At 37.3% G+C, this 24,202-nt stretch overlaps 1 protein-coding gene across 4 annotated transcripts in view; it reads right to left on the reverse strand.

Annotated features, from left to right (window-relative positions):
- nckap5l (NCK-associated protein 5-like) overlaps positions 1 to 23,842 on the reverse strand; it is a 34,018-nt gene extending 10,176 nt beyond the window's left edge. The window contains exons 1-6 of one of the 4 annotated variants that reach the window (XM_079802547.1): positions 23,640 to 23,842; positions 3,602 to 3,730; positions 3,449 to 3,517; positions 777 to 815; positions 446 to 565; positions 27 to 113 (exon numbers count right to left, since the gene is read on the reverse strand). In XM_079802547.1, coding sequence (XP_079658673.1) covers positions 27 to 113; positions 446 to 565; positions 777 to 815; positions 3,449 to 3,517; positions 3,602 to 3,721 — 435 coding nt within the window. In that variant the 5' untranslated portion in view covers positions 3,722 to 3,730; positions 23,640 to 23,842. Of the gene's footprint in view, positions 1 to 26; positions 117 to 445; positions 566 to 776; positions 816 to 3,448; positions 3,518 to 3,601; positions 3,731 to 10,788; positions 11,293 to 23,639 lie in introns of those variants that run through there. The other 3 variants (XM_079802545.1, XM_079802548.1, XM_079802546.1) reach the window with 3 other exon arrangements.
- Between the last annotated feature and the right edge of the window lie 360 nt (positions 23,843 to 24,202).

Below are 24,202 nucleotides of genomic sequence, written 5' to 3' on the forward strand. Positions count from 1 at the left end.
ACAAAGACTTTGTGTACGGCTTCTACCTTGGCCTGTGCGTTCCTCTGAGCCTCAATCAGTTTGTTTGATTCACTGTGCTGCAGCTCGCCGATGTGCTCCAGACAGGGTCCTGGCTGCTTTGATAAGACACATCAGGTAAGCTTTAAGCTTCTTATTATATGAATCAATTACTGGATTATGCAAAACATTTATGCATACACAACAAGGGTATTTTGCCTGTTTACACACAAAAATACTTGTAGTCATAAGTAAAAAATGCCAAGCACACCAGGAAATTTAAACAGGAAGAGGTTAATTGAGCCATTTTCTTCATTTTGCAAACAAACCTAATAGGGCATCCCTTTGGAGTTTGAAGAATGTTTTGTGAAAAAACATCAAATTACGATGGAAAAATGCATAGTGCAAGTCCTATTTTAGTTTAAAGTTGAAGGATTTAATTATTTACCTGCTGATGTACACATGATTGACTGTGCAATTTCTCCTGCAGGAGCTCACACAGTGTTCTGTTCTGCCTCTCCAAATCAAACACACGCATTTTCAGCTTAATGCATTCCTCTCGAAGATCCTAAAAGAATAATTTACAGCATAAACATTTCAAAAATATATACCACTTATAAAATATACAATGACTATATTAAAAACCATTATTAAAAATGTATAATAAACAATAATTAATACATAAAAACAAATTAAATATAAAAAAAATCTTTGGACTTTGCAGTTCAAGTAAAGCTTTTTATAAATATGTTTCTGATGCAAAACCACACAGCTTTTACCTTTTGATTGAGTAATGCTTGGACAACATGGTTGGCCACCTAAAAAAAAAACATGAATTAAACATAATACTTTCAGGGCGATTTTATTTATCATTTGCAGTGTTTCCCCTAGGTTTACAGCTTTGGGGGGGGGGCCTCCCGAAACTACAAGTGTCGCGGAGCTGGAGTGTTACGGATACGTGGTGTTGCCATAGACAATAAATTAATTAATTTGGTAAATAAATATAAACAACATTTATTTATACATAACACAACTATTTACAACACAACAGAGGTTGGCTTTGCTTGAGTTGTTGCTCTGGATTTTGTTGCTTTTAAGAAAAAAAAAACAAATTTTTGCCTGTTTAGGTTCGTCACCTTCTCCATTGCATTTTTACATTTTTACCATTAAAGTTACTACACGCAAATCCGTGTTTTTTTGTTGTAGTTGTTTTTTTGGGGGGGAATATATTTCAGGGCTCAATGCTAAGGATTTTTTTCGGGGGTTCAAATTTTTACCCCGCCCTGTCAGAATTTTCACTGACCCCACCACAAAAAAACCCCACAAATAAAATAAAATATGCCTAGTATTGTTTTTGAGCCATATAAGCTTAATAAATAAGGTTATGACTCTAAAAACTAATATCCTAACTCATATATTTTTTTTATATTGTTAAAGACCATCAGTAATAAAATAAGAATAAATAATCAAATTATGAGCAAATGCACAAATAAATACAGCAGAACAAACATATACAAATGAAATAAACAGTTATTTTCATGTAGGTCTAAACTAGATTGTCAGGTACAAAAATAGTAATCAAATGTAAAATATCACTGCATAGTCTGAATAAAATTATATGCCACTGCATATAAATACAGATTAACCCTTATTAAAAGTTATTCAGTCAAGAGCAGTGTGATTTTTTTTTTATTTTATCTTTTGTTATCTCAATATTTATATAGCCAATGACGATATTTTCCGGCTTTCCATGTGTGTTCACTGTTATACGGTAGGGGGCGCTGTAGCGCATTTCCTGCACGAGAACAGAATCTCCTGATCAAAACAGCCGAAGAAGAAGGAACGCGCGCCATCATAAGCAGATGCATTATGTAAAATAACGCGATCATCACCATTAAACAGCATATAAATCACAACTGCCCAATGTTATTGAATGAAATGTCAACCCAGGACGAGTTCTAGGACTGAAGCTTTGGGGTGTTGATGAACTCGATCTACAACATCTGTGTTTTGTTCATCGTTCGGACGTAACGTTAGTCTTTTACAAAAACGTGATTTTTTTTCAGCTTTATGCTCAAAATGTTGCTTTTCATGAAACTTGCAACATTCAAGTGTTGATTAAAAAAATAATATATGAAGCTGGAATAAAACAGTTCTTTCTTTTGATATATTGCATGTTTAGATATTCTGTGTACCATTAAAACTTGTGAAAATGACCATAAATGCTGGCGGTGACTGGCAAATTTCATGTTTACGTTCATTTAAAAGACCTAACCGACTATGTTTACGATGATACTCATTTTACGAAGACAGTCATTTTGATATAATTTTGTGTGAATATTCGCGCGCTGTGAGACGCGTGGCCGTGCGTGTGTGTGTGTGTGTGTGTGTGTGTGTGTGTTGCCCTTCGCGAGTATCAAACTGAGAGACACTTTCTCGTCTTTGAGCGCTTGAATATTTAAATTGCCACGGCTTAAAAATGTGCAAATGATCAGTTTCCGTGAAGATGCAGCTCTGGGAGTGTCTTTCACGCTGACACTGAACCATCGGGCAATTCTTATTGTCGACCGTAATGACAAATATTTTTTGTCATTCATTCAGGGGGGGCGGGGGGTCGTTTTGGGAGGGCGGGGCGCCCCCCCTGAACAATGGTAGGGGAAACACTGATTTGACTAATGGTTTTGACTAATGAAAACATTATCTGACTAAAGGCCCTGATATAATCATGATGAAGTTCTCTTTTTGTACTTTGCTTAGGGGTAAAAAGAACTTCAAAAATGCGTGAGCAGCGATATATTGTTTAGATTAATATGTAAATATGTGCTGCGTGCTTTCCTTTCAATAACAAAATAAACAACAAAAATGACAGCAGTGAGAGACCAGTAGTTATGAACGCATCAGATCATAGCTATATGGATATATGGTTTGCATGAGCGCTGCAATTCGGCGCTCCAGTAAAGCCACGTCACATTTATTTATATAGCACTTTATACCATAGATTGTTTAAAAGCAAGCAGCTTTAGAGTATTACACATGAAAAAAACCACTGTCAGTACTTCATTCAGTTAGAATTACAATTTCTACTATAAAGCAGCTCTCCAGTGCATTCATGTTTTTACTCACAGACAGCTGACCTCGACGGACTGAACAGAAAAAAATTAATTGGAGAAGATTTCCACGTCAAAGAAATGGAACCTCAGCGCACACCTGCCTATTGCAGATTACCAGAAAGAGTGAACTTCTCCAGAAAATTTGCTTCGGCAGGCTGTTTCAAACTCCCGAAACAAGCACAAAACAAGCTTTGCGCTTTGGTCTGATTTTTTTCATTCTTCGATTTTTCTTAAAGTATATAGGCGCCTTAATGATTTGGCTGTCTGCATTAGGCAAAACCATTGCAAATCTCCATAGCAAGGCAAATGCATGGCTTGGTAAGAAACAATATTTAACTCACCTCATCCAAGCATCGTTCATATGCTTCTCTCTGACTCTCGTTTGCTAATGAAAGGGCAGAGTTCTCGGCCTGTACAAAAATAGAACAGTTTCAACAGCAAGGAAGAAAAGTAAACAAAACGGTATTCTTGGTTAAAGTATATATGGAACTTACTTGAAGTTCTCTCACTCGCTCCAGAAGCTCACTGCTACTCTCTTCCTCTAGATAGGACTCCAGATCACCCTCCTCAGACTCAAAGTCCTCATCTACTCTATTTTGGGCCTCTTCCGACATTGTCTTTACCTTGAGACATAAAAACAAATATTTTTTAATACAGAGAAAAAAATAGCCTTTAAATGTGCCATTATTTTATGAGTGAAAGAAAAGCTCTTTATAAACGTAACAAATTATTCTCTCTTATTATAATCTTTCTTAGAGCTGAAGTGTCAAATGTTTTTGATGTCAATACATTCTTCTCTCCAAGTTTAATATGCAGAGACTACAAGTAAGTCAAAATAGTTTGAGCTGCCTGACATGGCAACTGTGGTGGGACTACTTGAGTTTGGGATGGGACTACCCGTTTGTCCAACCAATGGTAGATGAGGGGAGAGTTTGGCAAAACTTGTTTGAAGACCCGTATTATTTATGCAATTCCCATTTGATGTGCTAATGAGCAGCAAATTACACATTCCTGTCCAGAATTTCAGATTCTTACTTTTTAAACCCTGTGTTTGCATATTATAAACAACTGGTTAAACAATCTGTAAACCAGATTTCCAAACATTCTTGTGTACTTTAGGAGTTACAGAACAAACACACTAGCGGTGTGCCTTGTAATCTTGTTGTAAAATAGTTAGCGTAATTATCAAGTTTTTAAGACGGCTGTAAATGAGTAAGCAGAACTCAAGACCCTGGCAAAAGCACATCTTCACTTTAATAGTGTCATCAGAGGGGATTAGACAGAACAGGACTGAAAACACAAGAGGATTCCAGCCATCATGCCGTTTCATGACCTACTGACTTACTGACTGGGGCACAGAATCGGATCCTCGTGCCCTGCATTCAAACTTAGATGACAAAAGCTATTTTCAAAGACGTGTTCCAGTGTGTGCTAAAGAATACGCGGACTCTAAATTCTGAGGTTTTCTGAAATTAAACCAATGATATCTAAATGTACGGCTTTCCCAAGCATCTGTGTGTTAATAAATTATTGCGGTCAAACGAATCAAGTAGAATCTGATTGGCAAACCAAGAATTTTGCCCCTTACCCCCTTTTCGCTTTGCATATAAACACCTTTGTATTCATAAATGTAAGGCTACACTGATATGGTTGATACCGAAAAGTATTTATATTTTGAAGCCATTAACCAATATATTGGTTATAAAATATATACAAATTTAAAAATTATAAATTTTGTTTTGGTAATCACAAAATGTAAATTCATATTAACATATCGGACCAATTCAAATGACATTAAAAAGAACATTTATCAGCCAAAAAACAATGTGACAAACTGATACATTGTGCATTCCTAACAAAATGTTAACATTTTGAACTCAAGGAAATCCCAATGATATCAAATCTCATTTGAACATGCTTCCCATGTGTTGGAAAAGCCGATGGCTATCAGTGTTTTGTTGATGTAAACACCTTCATTGTTTAACTATACCACAACAGTAGCATCCAGTCACCTTCCTCCTCCCATTCCCATCACTGCACTATATCATAAATTTGACCTTCAATATGAACACCGGATGTAGGCAGCAGATGACTATCATTGCAAAATTGAATCTAAAAATCAATATGTTCATGGGATTCATTCATAATTGATCCTCTAAGTATTCGGTGTGCTCATTTATGTGGCAAGCTTATCTATAGACGTCTAACTCTTTGCAAGTGAATAGCTTAAAATGGAAACTACATTTCTGGAAGTAAATGAATACAAAGGCTATTGGGGTCAGAGGGTTGACGGATTGCAGCGGGCCAGAGAACACTGCTCTGTTTTAACAGTAAAGGATGGCCCTACGACAGGCTCCGGGCCACACTATAGAGCTGGTAGTTCCTGTAGTGCCAGGAGGCTCCTTTCACATGACAGACTCTTTTCACAAAGACACAAGGCATAGCCTTCCAATAGAAGATGTATTTGTAGCATAACTGTGACACATACAGAACGGATACATTTAGACTTCATTCAGAAGACAGATAATTCAGAAGACACTCTTATCCAAAAACACAGAATTTAATACATTTATAAATCCATACATTTTAAACTAAATGCCTTTAAAATGTTTTACTGACAATGTACCAGTTGTTTGATAAATAAATTATCTACATAAATAAACTAAAATGAAATAAAATAAAAAGCCAAAAAACTCACCAAGAAATGAATATCGTAAAAATCCAAAGCCCTGGGCAAAAAGCCTTAATGAAATGTTATATCTTAAAAAGCAAGTTCATACGATAGCCCTCTGAAGAACGAATATAGCTAGAGGAGTACAACTAACCGGTATTCCAGGTTAGAACTCTTGTCTTGTCCTCTGAATTTCACTGTGTCACGCTCAAGTTCTCATGCGTGTCTGTCTAAAAGAGTCATGTGATATAAATTATCTCGAGCTACCAGGAAGTTAAATCTACATATAATGCGTAAGCGGTGGCATTTTGGTTCCACAATATTTGCAATACAGGATTAGCTAGAACGGTGTCATGTCTCTGCTCGATTTTTACCCTATGTTGTGAATGCTTGACCGTTTTCCAATTGCTGGTGGCCAGGGCTGGGCAAAATCTCATGAGATCAGCAGCAGGCTCGGTCATCTTTCTTTTCATCTATGAACCACTCTGTCAAGAAATGAAAATTGTATGGATGAGTAAGCCGATTCTGGTGAATCAGAGCCTCGAAAGCCTATTTTGGGGTCATTTTTGATAATATTTGTAGTGGAGAGATGACTGTCAGCGAAGAAATTCCCCTCTGCTGCTACTGTACTTTTTAACCTTCCTCAAAAGCCTCCAGAGAGACAACACCCAACATTCCTCAAGAGACGTTTAGACTATCTAAAACTAACATTAGCTACTGAAAATGGGTCATGATGGTTGAATAAATTAATTAATTCATTTTGATATAGTGATTAATATTAACATAATAAATATTTTAATATTATTCTGCATTCATCTTCAACTTCAGGTCTAGATTGATCTAATTATCCATTTTATCTAAATGTATCTAATTTTTAGTTTCAGTCCTCCTACCACACCTGGAAAAAATGATTCAGTCAAATTGTTATTAGAAACATTTCCTGCTTTTGAGAAGACTGATCAGAATTCAAATCATGACTATTTTGCGGTGATGCTCTTGCATCATTTGTCAAACTGTGGTTCTGTCGAGGACAGACACCCTGAGGGTCCTAATAGCCTCACCTACAGCACAATCATTTCTTAAACACAGAAGTACTGTGTTCAATCCAACAGGGCTAATCCTCTGCGCTCTTACAAGGATCTAAGAAGATTAGCATCAGTTTGCATCTGGACTTTAAGTTGCTGCATACACACTGTCATGTTGCATGTGACAGCCTACCTAGATCTGTACTGGAATCTTTTGTTGATTAAATAGATGAAATGCAATTTGTGTCTTTATTTACTCACCCTCATGTTGTTCCAAACCTGTTATTTGTTTCTTCAAGAACAAAAAGTTTTTTTGAAGAATATCTATTCTTGACCACACTTCAATATAATCAAATTAAATGGGGTCTAGGTCTGTTCAAGCTCCAAAAATGTTACCATAAAAACGGTTCATTTATGACTTGTGTACTATACACAAAGTATTCAATAGCCACACAATACTTTGTGTAACAAAAAGACAGAAAACTCCATATTTACTGATAATCATTCCCTCTGCTGAGCTGTTTACTGCATCATTGAGTTGAATTTGAAAATAGAATTAGTCTGAATCTCGAGGAAATTGAGATTATTTTGAACTTGATCAACTGATTCATTTAAAAGACCCAACACAAAAGAACAGAGCATTTTAAAAAAATGGACATCACTATAGTACATGAATCATATGGACCACTTTTATGATACTTTTATGGTGCTTTTTGCAACATAAGATGTTTCAATCACCCTGTTTTTATGCACATTTTGAAGTATGGGGGGAAAAATCTTTTGACTTGTGTGAAAAAGAGTTAATGCGAATAATGGGAGATGGAAACGCATTTGCCGAATAAATTCTGACGTAGCGAGTATTAAACCCACGTGACTAATCATCTGTTTCCGCTGATAGTGTTTTATTTACTGTTGGTTACTAGGTTACCAATACCGCCATCATCCACTCGAACAACTTGATGGAAATGCAGCTAATTAGCATTTGTTTGTTTGATTTTCGTTTTTTTGTGAACTTTTGAAAAGATTCGCTTCACGTTTGGATGGAACCCCAGCCATTGACAGTTATTAAACTCAATTGAAACAACATTGAGCTGAATAACCACACTATTTCCTTCTGAAATTGTACATTTCATAACTGATTAATTTTAACTAACACTTATTTTATTGTTTATTCTTCGAAGTTGCTTTGAAAATGTTAGTTTTTTATAAAGATCTATATAAATAAATGTGACTTGATTTTTTTGTTATTTTGGAGCTTGACAGCATTATATTGACAGTTCTATATAATAAAAAGAGTGGCTGGGATATGCTTTATAAATTCACCTTTCTTTGTTCCACAAAAAACAAAGAAAGTCATACAGGTTTGGTAGAGAAAATGATAACATTTTTGGGTGAATCAGGCATTGAAAAATCCACATTCATCAACCACTATTCGGAATTCCAGGGGTGTACGTATCCGCCATAATATCTAGGATAGTTAAAGCCCTTGTATATACCACAGTATAGTGGAGTCGGTTTTAGCGACAAGCAAAAACAGAGGCAAACAAGCACCCATGCCAACAGGATTCTTGGCAGCGCTCAAGCACAATGCAAGCCCCTTAATCCACTGATATGCTGTATAGTAAACATAGCAATAAAGCACTGTGGCAAACCCAAAATGGGGCCCCAAACTCATTTGTCTGTAAAGCAGTACATTTATTGAGGCTAAGCTTCTGAGAGACTACTGTTAATGTTGGTAGGACTTATATTCTCCAATACTTCTGAGTCACTGGCTTGGTATGATGCCCAGAGGAGAGAAGTCTACTGAATGTGACTAAGACTAGAAATCAAAGCTCCACTCGGAGACGAGACTCCAACAAAGCCTGGTGGAGTCAGACACCAGAGGCCACTGTCTGTTTTGCTGGATATATCAAACACAAGAGAGCCACTCTTATCTGACAGTATAGAGGACACAGCTTCTCGAGAGGTTGGTAAACTTGATCAAATGATGTAGAGGAGAATGTCTACTGAATCAGAAAGAAAGACGGAGGAGTTTTAGATTGCACACAATGTCAAATTCATTTTTACCATCATGCATTGAACCATTTATGGGCCTATTTGTAGAATGCACAAGAGAAGGGCATCAAGACTGTAATTTATATACTTTTAGCAATTACAAAAACAGATTCGCTGAAAGATTAAAACATTTTAATCTGGTAATTAAAAGATGTAAACAGTTCCAGCAAATTCTAATTCTCGAAAAGAAATTTAGTACAAGCGTATTTGACTTAGTCCTTTGTGCCGGTGCAAAAAAAATCCATATTTCTTTCACCACCTTCAGTTCACCAATAAGCCATGAATGAATGAACGAATGAATGCCTGCCATGGATCTGCTTGTCATTTTGCATATCTGGGAGGGGGGCTCGTACAGTTGCGAGTGATATCTCGAATAATGCAAATTAGGATTTAAAAGAGTGTTGATAAAAAAGGGAAAGTGGATGTAGGGGGAGGACCTGCATGGCTCGGAGGGGTGGAATAAAGCCAGTGTGAAGGCAATCAAACAGAAGTAGGGCTCTCTGGGATCCCAAAATGTGCTGGGAGCTCCGCCTCCATCCCCCACACTCGAGGAGTTATTAAGAAACAGCCAATCGGCATCCGAAGAGACGATCTCTGATTATTCACACCCTGCACAATGGGCACAGAGCCCTCAGACACCTTCATAACCCAATTATTGATCTGTTCGCATGATTTACGAGCTGATAAAATGATCAATCATGCTAGGAGAGGAAATAGACAGTTTGCAAATGCATTGAATAGAGCTATAATGAATAAAAGCATTCTGTGGAAAAGCAAACAAACATATGATAGACTTTTCATCAAGTCCCTAAGGGCATTATTTTTTCTCTTTGATGTAAATTATTCCCGGGGATGAGGAGTCTCTGAAGTATGGCGAGGCAGCTTCTATTCCTGAATGTGGCATTAAATATATAAAATCTTGAATAATGCAGGTTTATGCAGCTGGGGTAAAGATTTCCATTGCAATTTTCTGTGTGCTTTAAAGATTATTTCATCCACTCGCTCTGGCTGTCGCATCGGTGACAGCAAAGGCCCCGCCAAATGTTTATGGACTGTCTAGTCCTCCATTTTGCTCCAAACATGAAAGGCAAGCCATGTTACTCTGTAGCTTTCAGCAAAGTTACCATGCAGCCATCTGCAGACTCATGCACTATTGTTGTTCCTTTGCGGCAGTGCACCTATCTACACGAAGTACACCGTCTCCATCTGCAAGGCCTTGACTGCAGCATGAGCTACCGAAACACACTTAAATGAGGACTAAGCAAAAGCTTCAGCTTGTTCAAGGACTACTTTGATTCGCAAAGTAACTAACTGTACTAACTGTAAATGAACTCCAACCTAATTCTCAATTACTTACAGTTGGCATGGAGTTAAATAAGGTGATCACTCACACCCAAACAATGAGTCCTTCAGGCATCACACTGAAGGATGTAAACCACGTTGTCCCTGAACCAATGCAAACAGACCTGTGCTTACTAACATTTTAGCATGCAACTGCTTCTCTAACCTAGATGGCGATGAAATAGACTTTTTGATAGTCCTTTTAAAAATGGCATCTGCTGTTTTTCATGACAAGGAAAACTTAGGTCGTTTCAGCATGCTACACCGGCTTAAGCAAACCGTTTGAAATGATTAGCATACAAAAATGATGATCAACGCCATGGTGACCTACCTAGAGCTTTCAAAAACGTTAATGCAGCAAGATAATACTGAAATATACATCGTATAGACTGCTGTAGAACTGTTTGCCAACGGATAAATGCATAGTTGTTCCATACTAAGCCAAATCTGATATCCAACGGTTCATGAAACACACTCCTGACAAAGTGCCTGCTAACACAAGTCACTGAAATACAGCGAGAAGCGTATAGACGAGATTCGACCACGGCTAAAAAAAAATACAGTTGCTAACAGCTATGCATAAAATTACCTTTAATTCCAGTCAGAGCATCCCAGACGTTTCAGTGCAGCCCATGCAGGGCATATGTGAGATACGGGAGCAGGATCTGCAAACGCCACAATGAAACCCTTTTGTGATATTTTAGCGTTCCTCCGAGGAAATCCTCCTCACGTTACATTGGTAGTACAGTGCCTGTCCTTAGGCAAGTGCGAGGAAACTGTCTCTGCCGTTTGCAGTGGCCTCCATGTCCTCCCATTGTTCAAGGGAGTGTGAGGCAGGCATCCTACCCCAATAGACCCAGCCTACTACAACAGCTGTGGGCCAGCCCCCCCCCACCTCTCCTCAGAGTGTCTCTCCCTCCTCCAACGGCTGCAGCTAAACATTAACCCTACAACTGCTGGAGAGGCCATAAAAATAGAGGGGGTTATATTTCAAAAAGGCACCCCGAACAAAGATGAGGACAAGGACGGATATCCGAACAGGCGCAAGGGTAAAAAAAAAAATTTTGTTACCCAGGCAACTCGGCCCCTTGTCAAGGAGCAGGAGCTTCTTTTCTAAGAGGATTGAGACTGCTTTATCAGACTTGCACTGATTGGATTGCAACTGTAGATACTGTGGAAGTCAATGTAGAAGTGCACGACCAAAACCTGACCTGGATAAATAACACTGTGGCCAAGAGAATACTTTTTTTTTTAATTAAAAATCACAATTTGAGCTATACGCATTCAAGTGGATGCCCTTGGCCATTTTATGGAGTGTTCGGACTTAAACGTTAAGATGCCGCGTAATTTTTGTTTTGTTTTTTGCAACTTTTAAAAAACAATGTTCGGTTTCATTCAGGGGTCCGTTCTTTGTACCTCCCTTAACCCTTAAATGCATGAATGTTTCGACAATCATTATTACACATTCGGGTCTTTGGCGACCCAGATCTATATCTAACACGGATGGATCTCTACCTGTTGCGATAGTATAAAACTCTAGATTAACAATTACAGAAAAATAAAAATAAAGCATATTTTGTTATCTTTTGGAGCTTGGAAGGGTTCAGTTTGAGCAGATGTTTTACACCGTCATCACTGTCCTCATCAGAGCTCATTTCCCAGTACATTCATCACGATCTCAAACATATTCTCAAAACTATCGTTTTAAACCTCTTCAAAATAAAAATGTTTACCAGATCTACCATCAATTGATAGTGACACTAATATTTGATTGCGTTCAGTACTTGCTCTGCTGTAAATCGCTGAGCCCTTTCAAGTTTTGCTGACGTTACTTCCTCTTCTTTTGTTTTCTGCCTGCAGTAACTATGAGTGAAACGTTACTTCGTCATTGTGTATCAGACATAGCCACCTTGTGGAATAAAGGATAATTGTACTTAATCAGTCTTCAGAGAATCAATTATTGTTGTGCAGAATTCTTTTTTTACCAAAAAATGTATGGGAAAATTATTTTATCATTTTAATATTTTCTTTATAATGAATTAATTGAGGAATACGAAGAAGGTTCATGTCTAACTTTAAATTTAAATAAAGGGTTAATACATCTTAAATGATTTGACTGATTCCAGATCTTCTGATCGTGATAAAAAGAATTAGTCTTTTTCAAACAAAATTGCGGGTGTGATTAAAATATCTGGATAAAGATGTATGAGATTACTGCGTGTTCTTGTGTTAATTGGAAATGGCAGATATATCGATACTCAAAACCATGATCAGCAATGCAGCTAGAATTGGCTAGTCTCAAGACAGCAACGTAATGACATATAATTAAAAAAGGAAACAGCGAGCTAAGCAGGCAAATTAACAAAAGTTCTAATAGATCAATTAAACATGTAAATGTTTGATACACGATTTCCAATTATTTAAATTTTTCACGATTTCTTGTATTTGTACAGGCTTTAACTTTTTTCCGTGCCAAAAGTAGCCTATTTTAATGCGCGGTCATCAGCGGACTGTATTGATAATGAATATTTTATCACGCAAACAGTCAGAGCAGAACGCAAACAAGAGAATAATTGTAAATGTATTTGTAAATGTAATTTCTTACATACCTAATATAAAGCCATGTACATTACCTATGATGGAAAAACTAAGTGTATTTACATGCACATTAAAGGTGCAGTGTGTAGTACTTATGAGGATCTATTAACAGAAATGCAACATAAAATACATTACTATGTTTTCAGTGGTGTATAAGGACCTTACATAATGAACTGTTATGTTTTTATTACCTTATAATGAGCCATTTCTATCTACATACACTGCGGGTCCCAATTTTTCGCCGTCATGTTTCTACGGTATGCCTAAACGAACAAACTGCTCTATAGAGCACTAGCTACTCTCCATTGTCTCAACGACGACATTTTTGTCCTGTGTCGGCCACCGTAGCTTTTCTATGTGCTTTGAAAGGGAGGGGTGAGATGCCGCTAAAATTTACACAGTGCACCTTTAAAAGCTTAATTTCAGGTGGATTAAAACAATATTTAATTGTCATGTAAATGCTTTAGTATGATTCAAATTGTACCAAATGTGAGTTTTTTTTGTACCAAATTTATGGGAAAACTCCATCAGGTTTTTACAAATTATTTAGCTATAAACTCTAAAACTGTATTTGGTTTAACTTTGTTAAAAATGTCTTCAAGAGTGTTAACTGAGTAAAAAAGGTTTCTCACAGGGTTAGAACCCGCACAAATACATGCTTGTGGCATTAAGGGTTTTGAAATTGGACTAAGTGTTCTATATAATGTGAATGTAGCCCGATTACACATTGTGTCATGTATACTTATACTTCGCTCTAACTAGATTACTGCACATGTACACATGTTTACTGGTAACCTAAGAGGAGATTTTGATACTGTCGTAATCCTCCCTTATAAAAAAAAAATCCCTTTGCTAGGACAGCAAAATTCTTACAGGCACTAAAACCTTATCTAAATATCTCAGCATTATGGCAACAGGGTTGGTCTACAAGGCCAAAGGGCTGAAAAAGCTTGTCCCTGACGGTGAATGAACCTCATTCCCTTCATGCCCTTGCCAGATACTAATTCATATGTACATGTCTGTTGGAGGAATTCCACCTCAGCTGTTAGTGTCTTCACATGAGTCGACCAAATTGGATGAAATGACCCAAATGCAAGGGGGTCACGTGTTTTCTTGGAGTCAACAGTCAAGGGGTGAGCGCTTTCTGGACAAAAGGCCATTGTGATCCTTTAAACTCCACTTTCACGTCTCTAAACACCCAAGAGGGATAGACTTACGGCATTACATACAATGATCCGGATCCATAATGAGGTGTATTGTGACATGATGGTCTTAAATGTCAGGAATTCAGAGCAGAGCTCTTATTGGGAGGTCGTCTTGGCTTTCCAGTGTGTTACCAATTCACTGCTCAGCAATGACATGCAAAGTGGAGCACACTTGAAAGCGTCTGTAAGCCTCAGGTGCCAAGTGACATTAACATGCTTGTAACAGTTCTGCTCAACTACATCTCCTTAAACACAGCTGGACATTTGGCCTAATTAGACAATCTCAAAGGAAGTAATGCAGGCAATTACATTTCAAGACTGCAGATTGAGCCTGACTGGGCAATATCTGGAACTCACAAATGTTACATAACTACAACAACAGTGATTTGATAGAGCTGATTAGAGAATCTTGGATTCTGTGTGGGAGACGATGAAACACTTGAGAGAAGGATGTTACTGAAATTTCCTGGAAACCAAATTATATTTCAAAGATGCAGAAACAAAGAGATACGTTTTGTTTTTTTGTTTTTTTAAATAGCATCTATTACTTTTCTTAAAATACATGGTCACTTTGACACATAGGTATGTATATATAACCGCTCAAGCCCAATTAGGCAGCAAAAAGCACTCAGTTAATTTCTCATGTGCTCTATGAGCAGCGGCATTTCACCGCTGAACACTTTACATTTCACTGCCAGTTGTATATTGTGTATATAACTGTGTATGTGACAAATAAATAAAAACTCTTGGCTTCAGGTCTCTCAGGCAGCGCTAAGAAACTTTCAGACGGCACGCGGAAATGAGTTCTCTTTTGCTACTAATTGCGTTTCAACAGTTTAAAAATCACCTGTTTTTAGACCGCAATGCTTAAAAACGCATGCAAACGATACGTTTTTGTGACGCCGCAGCACAGCAACGTCACATGAGTGTAACATAAGAGAGAGGATAGTCCTAGGTATATTGCCTACCCCTAAATACAATCAATGTGATGCTTTCATTTGGGCATCACAACATTAATTTGACATCTACTACTGATTTTAATGTTTTTCTTTTAGATAATACCATATCATATATAATAATAACAACAACAACAATAATTTTTAATTTATGACTGCCACATGAACATTTTGCTTATTGATATCGGCCTGAATTTTAATTCTGCTGCATCCCTAATTAAAGAATCCTCACGACAGACATTTGCTAGTGTTTGGTCCAACTCCATTTGCCAGCAGTTGGTCAATGACAAAGCATTTGGATGACTCAGGATTAAAGGAATAAATCAGGCTCATGGCAAAAAAGCCCCCATTGAGAGTGAGACAGCTTAATGGGCGGTAATGTGCTGAACTCCATGTGCGGTGGAGGGGCTGATCCACCTTTTAGAAATGTGACACTAGTCTAGGGGGGAGAGGGAGGGGCAGTACGCCACTGTGCTAAACTGACCGGTCCTTCTGCCCCGCGGGGAATGCGTCTTCTGTATTACAGCAACAATTATGTAGTGGTAAACACTGACGATTGAGCACCATGACTTTTCCAATAAACAATAACTTAAATCACACTTATCTAAAAGTATTTATCCTCCTAGATGGAAAGAACATTAATTCAAAGATCTGCGTGAACAACGAATTCCAAATATACCACACATGTACGAACTGTACAAACATGCTGAGACAAAACAATCCGCCTGACAAAGCAAATTTGCCTTGGAGGTCACAAACACACGAGTAAACGCTACATCTGCTGGACAAGGACATCTGGTAAAGCCAAAGTGGAATAATCTTGTAGTCATGGTTACCACCTTGACTAAATGTCACACCGGTTACTGTATTGGCTACGCTCACACAAAAAAAAAAAGAGGGAGGGGAAAATGGGCTCTGGTTCCATTGATAAACAAAGAGAAACAAAAAAGGCACACATATAACAAACCTGGAAAAATTTTCTCCCATTGTAAAATAAACAGCTCGGCATAATAAAACAGTGGGCTATACGCTTGGTTTGCAGGCTGGCATGTGAGTTGTGCTGGCCGAGCCGGTGTCCCCGTGCCGGCACTGCAGTAAAGTGCAGTGAAGCCTGGCTTTCAGCAGACTGCAGAGCCAGAGAACATGGACACAGCCACTAAACATCTGGACACCAGGCGTCGTGGCTCAAAGCGAATGCCCTCCGGCACCTTCCAGCTGGGCCGCCGCAGTCATTTCAGCTCCCTACCTTTCCTCTTTTGTTCTGCCGCATGTGGCCACAGTCCACTTAGAAACGCAAGAATCTATATTTAAGCCGTATTAATGTATTGTGCGTGTACTTCCGTCCTGCCATTAATCCTCTGCGCTACATAAATATGTGGATTCTGTCTGCCAAAAAAGGTTGCCAAGATAACGGACCGCTCTTACAGGCCAGATTGATAATGTGGGTGTTTTAAAAGAAATGACCCTGTGGCAGGGCAGGATGCATATTTAACATAAACATAACATACATCAGCTTTGGTAAGCCTCTCGGGGGAATAGTTGGTGTAATTAACAGGCTAAAGGTCGCAGGATCCTAAACCACCGACGCTTTCATTTCGAGAGAAAAAAAGAAGGGAAATGAAAGCATGTGAGGCCATTTTTCCCGGCTTTCAAACAGGGTGGTGGTGGTGTGGCTTTTCAAAGGGGGTCCGTGACTGTAGTCTCTTTGTGCCAGAGAAAAGGGACCCTTGCCATATCAAATGTATAGTGCTGTACAAATGCCCCAATCTACACCACTGATGATGAGGTTTGTTTGACTCTCATTGCTGCCCAACCAAATCATAGACATTTATCCCCTCTCTCCCCAAACAGGATGTGCCATTGACCTGGTTTGCTTGAATTGATTAAGGCCACATTCCAAAGCATATTTCCGTGGAGTAAAACTATGAATTGAATGTTTGTAGCTGCTAAAGACTGGCGTACTGTGAGAAACCAAAGCAAATGTTTGCTTCGTTTTTTTTTCTTCAGTGTGAATGTGAAGCAAAATAAAGCCATATATTTTTGCAATGGTGCATTTCTTTCACTAGGTCACTGCTGATAGGTTCTCTAAGCACCACTGTTCAACGTAAAAGATACTGTTACTTGCTAAGTATACAGGTAATAGGAATGTCCTCTTGACAAACCCACTGTAATAATATATACCTTAACATGTATGTGTCAATGACATAAGTGTGTCCATGACGGGGGGAAAAAGTTATTTAAAAATAAAAAAATTAAAAAAAAATAAATAATAATTAATAATAATAATAATAATAATAATAATAATAATAATAATAATAATAATAATAATAATAATAATAATAATAATAATAATAATAATAATATATATATATATATATATATATATATATATATATATATATATATATATATATATATATATATATATATATATATATATATATATATATATATATATATATATATATATATATATATATATATATAGTTAAAACACATTTGTCCCGTTCAAAATAATATTTTACATAAAAAAACTTCTAACATTTTCTACAAAAGTTTAATGAGTGAATGACTGATTTTGTTATTGTTTACTAAAACTATTACAATATTTTATTATAATAATAAAAAAAATTAGATATTTTATTTTATCAAATATAGCTATTTTATATTTTAGTTTATTGAAATAAAGCTGAAATAAAACCTTAAATTTAAAAAAATATATAATTAGAAATGTTGGCAACTAACTGAAATAAGTTGAAGAATTAAAATGACTAAAACTGAAAAATGTATAGCTAAAAGGTTAAATATAAAAAAACAGTTAAATGACAAAAGTATGTTAGAAATTACTAAAATGTAAATTAAAATATATATTTTTAAATATATCAAAATCTAATTCAAAATATTAATTAATTAATACTATACTAGAACATAAAGAACACGGTTAAAGGGATAGTTCACCCAAAAATGAAAATTAGCCCATGATTTACTACCCTCAAGTCATCCTAGGTGCATATGACATTCTTCTTTCAGATGAACACAATCAGAGTTATATTACAAAATTCCAGGCTAATGCAAGCAATATAATGTCATTAATAGTTGCTCTGTTTTTGAAGTCCATAAAAAATGAATATGTCCTTCAAATAACATGCTCTGGTGTGTTAATAAAGGCTTTCTGAAGCGAATCGATGCGTTTGTGTAAGAAAAATATCCATATTTAAAACTTTATAAAGTAAAGTTCCAGCCGATCGCCTTCCGTGGAAAAGTGTTGAAAGTTGAAAGTGAAACTGGCCCCACTTTATATTAGGTGGCCTTAACTACTATGTACTTACATCAAAAACATAAGTACAATGTACTTACTGGGTTCAAATTGTATTGCAAAACACCTTTGCTGATATTGAGGTGGGATACGGGTAAGGTTAGGGACAGGTGTGGTGGTATGGGTAAGTTTAAGGGTAGGGTTAGGTGTAAGGGAAGTATCAACTGTGTAATTACAAATGTAACTACAGAAATTAATTACAGATGTAATTACATGCAGGTGTAAGTACAATGTAAAAACATGTATGTACACAATAAGTGCATTGTATCAAATGATTAATTAAAATGTTAGTACATAGTAGTTAAGGCCACCTAATATAAAGTGGGTCCGTGAAACTCAAGATGCGTACGTGACGTCATGACGAGGGTACCTGGTCGTCTTTCGATCAGCAGAGGACCTTTCGACACTTTTTTCATAAATTGAACACGGAAGGCGGAAACCTCGGCCGAAACTTTACTTTATAAAGTTTAAAATATGGATATTTTTCTTACACAAACGCATCGATTCGCTTCAAAAGGCCTTTATTAACACCACAGAGCCGTGTGGAGCATGTTATATGACGGACAGATGCATTTTTTATGGACTTCAAAAACAGAGCAACTATTACTGACATTCTAATGCTTGGATTAGCCTGGAATTTTGTAATATAACTCAGATTTTATTCGTCTGAAAGAAGAATGTCATATACACCTATGACTTGAGGGTGAGTAAATCATGGGCTAATTTTCATTTTTGTGAACCCTTTAATGACTAGAAATGCCATGTGGTGTAACCATGAAGCATAAAATAACATATGTTGACCTTTTACACCTGAAAGAAATGTGAGCATCCATCCTCAAAAGGTTTTTAAACCAATTTTTTTTTTTTTTTATTATTATTATTATTATTATTATTATTAATAATTATTAATTCATACAATTTTGGGGACTCACACCACTTGCCATTTTACAACCTGAACCTCACCTTCATAAAAAGTAAAATTATTTGATATTATATAAGCCTGTAATAAATGAACAGACCCAGACAAAAGAAAAAGAACATCAGGCCAGTCACCCATATACATGAATGTGTAAAATACAGGCAAGGATGTGCAAGAAAGCCTCACTGTGCACCTCAAAAATGCAACAAAGCCTGGAGGGGGAGAATGCTGCAAGAGTAATTGCTCTCATCCGTATTTCTGCAGTGTTTGTGAAAACAGTAGCAATGTCTTGGGGAGATGGCAGCCCACTCCCCTGCTGTGTATACGGCATATCTTTCCAGCATCCCAGAGTAATTGATGAGTTTTCTACATTTATATGATCCCCCCAATCCATAACCATGGTAACTGTTTGCCAGGGAGCAGGGTGGGGGAAACGCGCCAGCAGAGAAACTGATAACAGACATGGCCGTCCGAACTCAGCATGGGTAAAACGAGACCCTGCGTGTCTGGAGGGAGTTTAAACATGTTTTGTGCCAACGCTGGCCCATCAGTACACTTCTTAGCCTTTTATGTTGACAAGAAAGATGCTGCTGTAATGATGGCTTTCATTTTCTCACACTAATGCAAGACTACTGGGCCCCAATCAAGCTGCCCGGTTATATGAAGGCTCTCGGAGCCAAACAGACACTGCCAAAAGTTCCAATTTCATGCCTCAGCCCTGATTGTCCAAAGAGCCATGTTTAGATGACCGGACGCAGCACGAGGATGAAACTGTGCAAGCTAAAAACTCTACAGTTTCATGTTTAAATTTAAGGAAGGGTTCACTTCCCTACTTTCTGAGGTGGTTCCTTAATGAAAAGCACTACAGGCAAAAACACTGTTTTTTCATGCACTGGTCAGTTTTGGGCTGTTTGGCTTTTCATAACGTGTTGTTTCAGATTAGCGGAAAGAAAACGTCCAAAATATGTGGGGTTTTTTTTAAAAGGGACAGTTGTGAAAATTCTGTCCTCATTTACTCGCCCTAGAGGTTTTCCAAACCTGGATGAATTTGTTTCTTCTGCTGAACACAAAAGAAGATGGTTAACCAAACAGTTAATGGACACCAATGGAAAAATGATACTATGGAAGGAATTGGGACCATCAACTGTTTGGTTACCGACATTCTTCAAAATATCCTTTTCGTGTTCAGCAGAAGAAAAACTCATACACATTTGGAATAACTCGATGGTGTAAGAATTTTCATTTTGGGGTGAACTATTCCTTAAAGTGTTTATTTTATTGCACTTTATCTATTTGTGTCTGTAGATTTCAATTACAATATATATCTTTCAAGGTCGTTTTCTTAAAATGAGTCAGAAATCTCCACCTTAGCAGCACTTACATAGACCAAACTTTCCAGTTTTGCTCCCATCTATATTCTGCAGCTTTGTACAGAGGGCTTTGTTCACATATCATTAGCCTACTTTTATTTGCCTATTATTTTATTCATAAATAAAATGATATCCAAAACCCCATCTGTAAAAACCTTTGACTCTAATATGTCAACAAAACCAAACAGGAACTTTGAACCTGGCTTCCTTCAATGTTCAGATTTCTCTTCTGGAAAGGCATGCAAATTAGTGCATGCCTCAGTTGCATATTTAAACATATCAGAAAACTTGTTTTAAAAAAAAAAAATGTTTGCAATTCTTAAATGTAATCAACCAACTGGGGAAGTATGGTGACTATTAGTTAATTTTTTTACCCTATTGACCTGGGGTGTTTTGCCTTAAAGCTCCACCGAATAACAAATTAAGAGGCATAAACCTTTTAACAACAAACATTAAAGCCGGGGGCGAAATCTGCAATATATCACTAGTAAATTTTCCCACAGCACCCTGTGTGATTTCATTCCTTTATCAGATGTTTCACAGGGCTTTTGTTTGTATGCGGCTCATGTGGCTCTGTTTTGCGATAGCAGCTGATCGGCGTCTCTGCCGTGCACTAGGATCAGGTGGCCAAGCACAATCTCCCCCAACCATTCTGGGCTCCAATCCATGGAATAACATCATGAGCCACAACCTGGAAAAACAACGAACAGCACTGTTCGCAGGCTACAACATAACAGAGTAACAACTTCAGGCCATGTGGGAGCTGTAACGCGTTGAAAGGCATTACAGCGCTATGACTGATAGCATCTTATTTAAATATGTATACATGGTAACAATAGTTGCGTGAGCACTTTGGCACAGCCATTACATATGAATGCAAACTATACTGGTTTAAAATGAGTCAGAGGATTTCTACAGAATTTGCTGTATTTATTAGTACAGAGTCAGCTATTTCCGCAGATGCAAAAAGCTCATGTAGGTGTAAGGAAAGTTAGCATTTTTATGGTAATCAGTCTCTCTCTTCTATAATGCTAGAAGTTATGTTTTAAGCCGAATATAAAAATGATTTGCCCCCAGAAATGAGACTGTAATTGCATTGCAGAGTAAAGACGTCCAACAAGAAAATCTGCTTTACACAAACTGCCTAGAGCTAACTGGCATGTGTGTGTGTGTGTTCTATAAGCAAGGATAAATACATACATATATATTTAAGTGCTTAGATGGATATAGTTGCACAAACAGATAATCTGGAGCTATGGAAACGTTTTTATATTTTCACAGAAAGAAAACATTCTGAATTCCTCACTAAGTGTCTTGGAATCTTTAATAATGTGATCTTGCCTATGTCATCTGACTCCCATTAAGGACAATGCATGTCTGCCGGGCATGCAAAAAGATCAAAAGCTAAATGAAGATAATGTTGTGATCATGGGAGTAGTTCGCAAAATTACCACACAACCATGACTATCAGCAAACTGGCAGCAAAGCCCCCTGCTGCCTCTAATGTCCTCTGTGGCCATTTGGTTTACTGAGCAATTTGGAGTTTATCTCGCCTTAGATTGCTGTCAGCTATTTTGGGGACATTATTTACTTCATCGGCTGTGCAATGGTCTATCTGGGCATCAAAATTCCAAGAGCCCTATGTAAGAATAAACGGGTGATTCTTCAAATAGCGGCACTTCAGAATACATGGAATCTTGAATGAAAGTTTTTTAAAGTATGTTAAGCATTTATCATAAAAAACCTTGGACTTGATATCACAACAATTTAGCTAGAAGTCAACTAACTTAAAATAAATCGACTGCTTCTGAAATAAAATTCTAAAAAACTGACCAGTGTGAAAATGAATTAAAAGGAATTTCTGATCTTTAAACTTCCACTTGACGAGATGTTATTTTTGACAGCAAGAATGGTGACTCTTTGTACGATAGATAGATAGATAGATAGATAGATAGATAGATAGATAGATAGATAGATAGATAGATAGATAGATAGATAGATAGATAGATAGATAGATAGATAGATAGATAGAGGATGGATGGATGGATGGATGGATGGATGGATGGATGGATGGATGGATGGATGGATGGATGGATGGATGGATGAGCACAGAGCAAATTGAACATTTCAACATTAGCCTACTTAGAAAAGTAATTAAAGAGATGCAACAAAAATGACCATTTAAAATACCAATGATTGCTTAAAAGTCTTCTTTAAAATCAACCTAAGAGACAGAAAAGTTCCTCTAATTGAAAAATCCCCCCAAAATCTTGAATATTAAATGTGGGAGAATTGTAGGTTGCCAGCCGGCGTTAACATGGTTTTGAACATGGGACTTGCAAATGTGAAAAACATCTGTAAAATATTAAAGGGGAGGGGCTGGGCACATGCTTTTACCCTCAATTACTCTTGAATTAGTTGCTGTTTTAGGGTCTCTAGCAAAATGAACTGCCAAAATTAGCAATTTTACAATGCAGTCTGCGTTCTCATCTCACACACACACACACACACACACACACACACACACACACACACACACACACACACACACACACACACACACACAAGTAAACACAAAAGTTGTGGGTTGCCAAAGTGTGTAACTATAAACAGGTTGCACGTTCACTGTGCTGTAGAAAGAGGAAGGGCTATAGCTTTAACTACATAAAACAAGAGTGATCCGGGGGAACTGATGCAAAGGCTTAGGATAAAATCGGATTATTGTGATTTTTGTGCACTGCCATAAATGATGCAAGGTTCATATATAAAGCCATCTTAGAAAACTGTATTGTTGCAGAATTAGTGATTTAAAGAGCCAAGCGCAGATGCATTTCTGAGCAAAGCAGGATATCACGACAAGCATCCTCAGTCTACAACCCCACCGGTGTCCCAGATAGCCGGATGGCTAATGCCCCACATTCCCCTTTCCAATCGTACACCGCGCGCATCAACATTTAATACCACAACAAGCCCCTATAATGTCCATAGTACATTACATTGTGCAAAATCAGCATACTTTTGACACGTAAACGTACAAATGTGCGCGCGATAGCTGGAGAAAAAATGAGATCTTTACCTCGCGCGATCCTTGTGCTGCTTCGGAAGGTGTGAAAATATCCCCGATGAATATCGCTAAGAAATACCTTGAACTGTACTTTTAAATTCACAGCTAGTGGACATGTTTATCTGTTTCCCCAGCCGCCGATTAGAGCTTTTATCGTCGTCTCTTCCCATCCGTCTCTCTTCCCGTGTTTAGGTTAAAGCACTCGCAGGAAAAGTGATGTCATGGCTTGAAATTGTGTTGCCCGCCCCACTTTTAGTAAAAGGCCCTATCTTATGCTCCACGTAGCATTTTCAAAAGCATGTTTTCATTTATAGTTTTGCTTTACACATTCATCTTGTTTAGTAGCTTAGTATTTTTTTTTTATATTTACTAACCCAGTTAATTTTATTGAGCGAAGACGTCATCACGTTATTTTCGTTCCGCATCTGCAGTGATTTCATTAATCATGACTTGTGACTAAGCAGTGATCATTCAACTGTATTTTATACACATTTATTGTAAGATAGAGATGCAATTCGGTGTTCTGTGGCCAATCTTTAATTTTTTTCTGCCTTTGAGTGTATACAATTAAATAT

The sequence above is a fragment of the Gobio gobio genome (genome assembly GCF_949357685.1).
Source record: "Gobio gobio genome assembly, chromosome: 21".
In the NCBI taxonomy this organism is placed as follows: Eukaryota; Metazoa; Chordata; class Actinopteri; order Cypriniformes; family Gobionidae; genus Gobio; species Gobio gobio.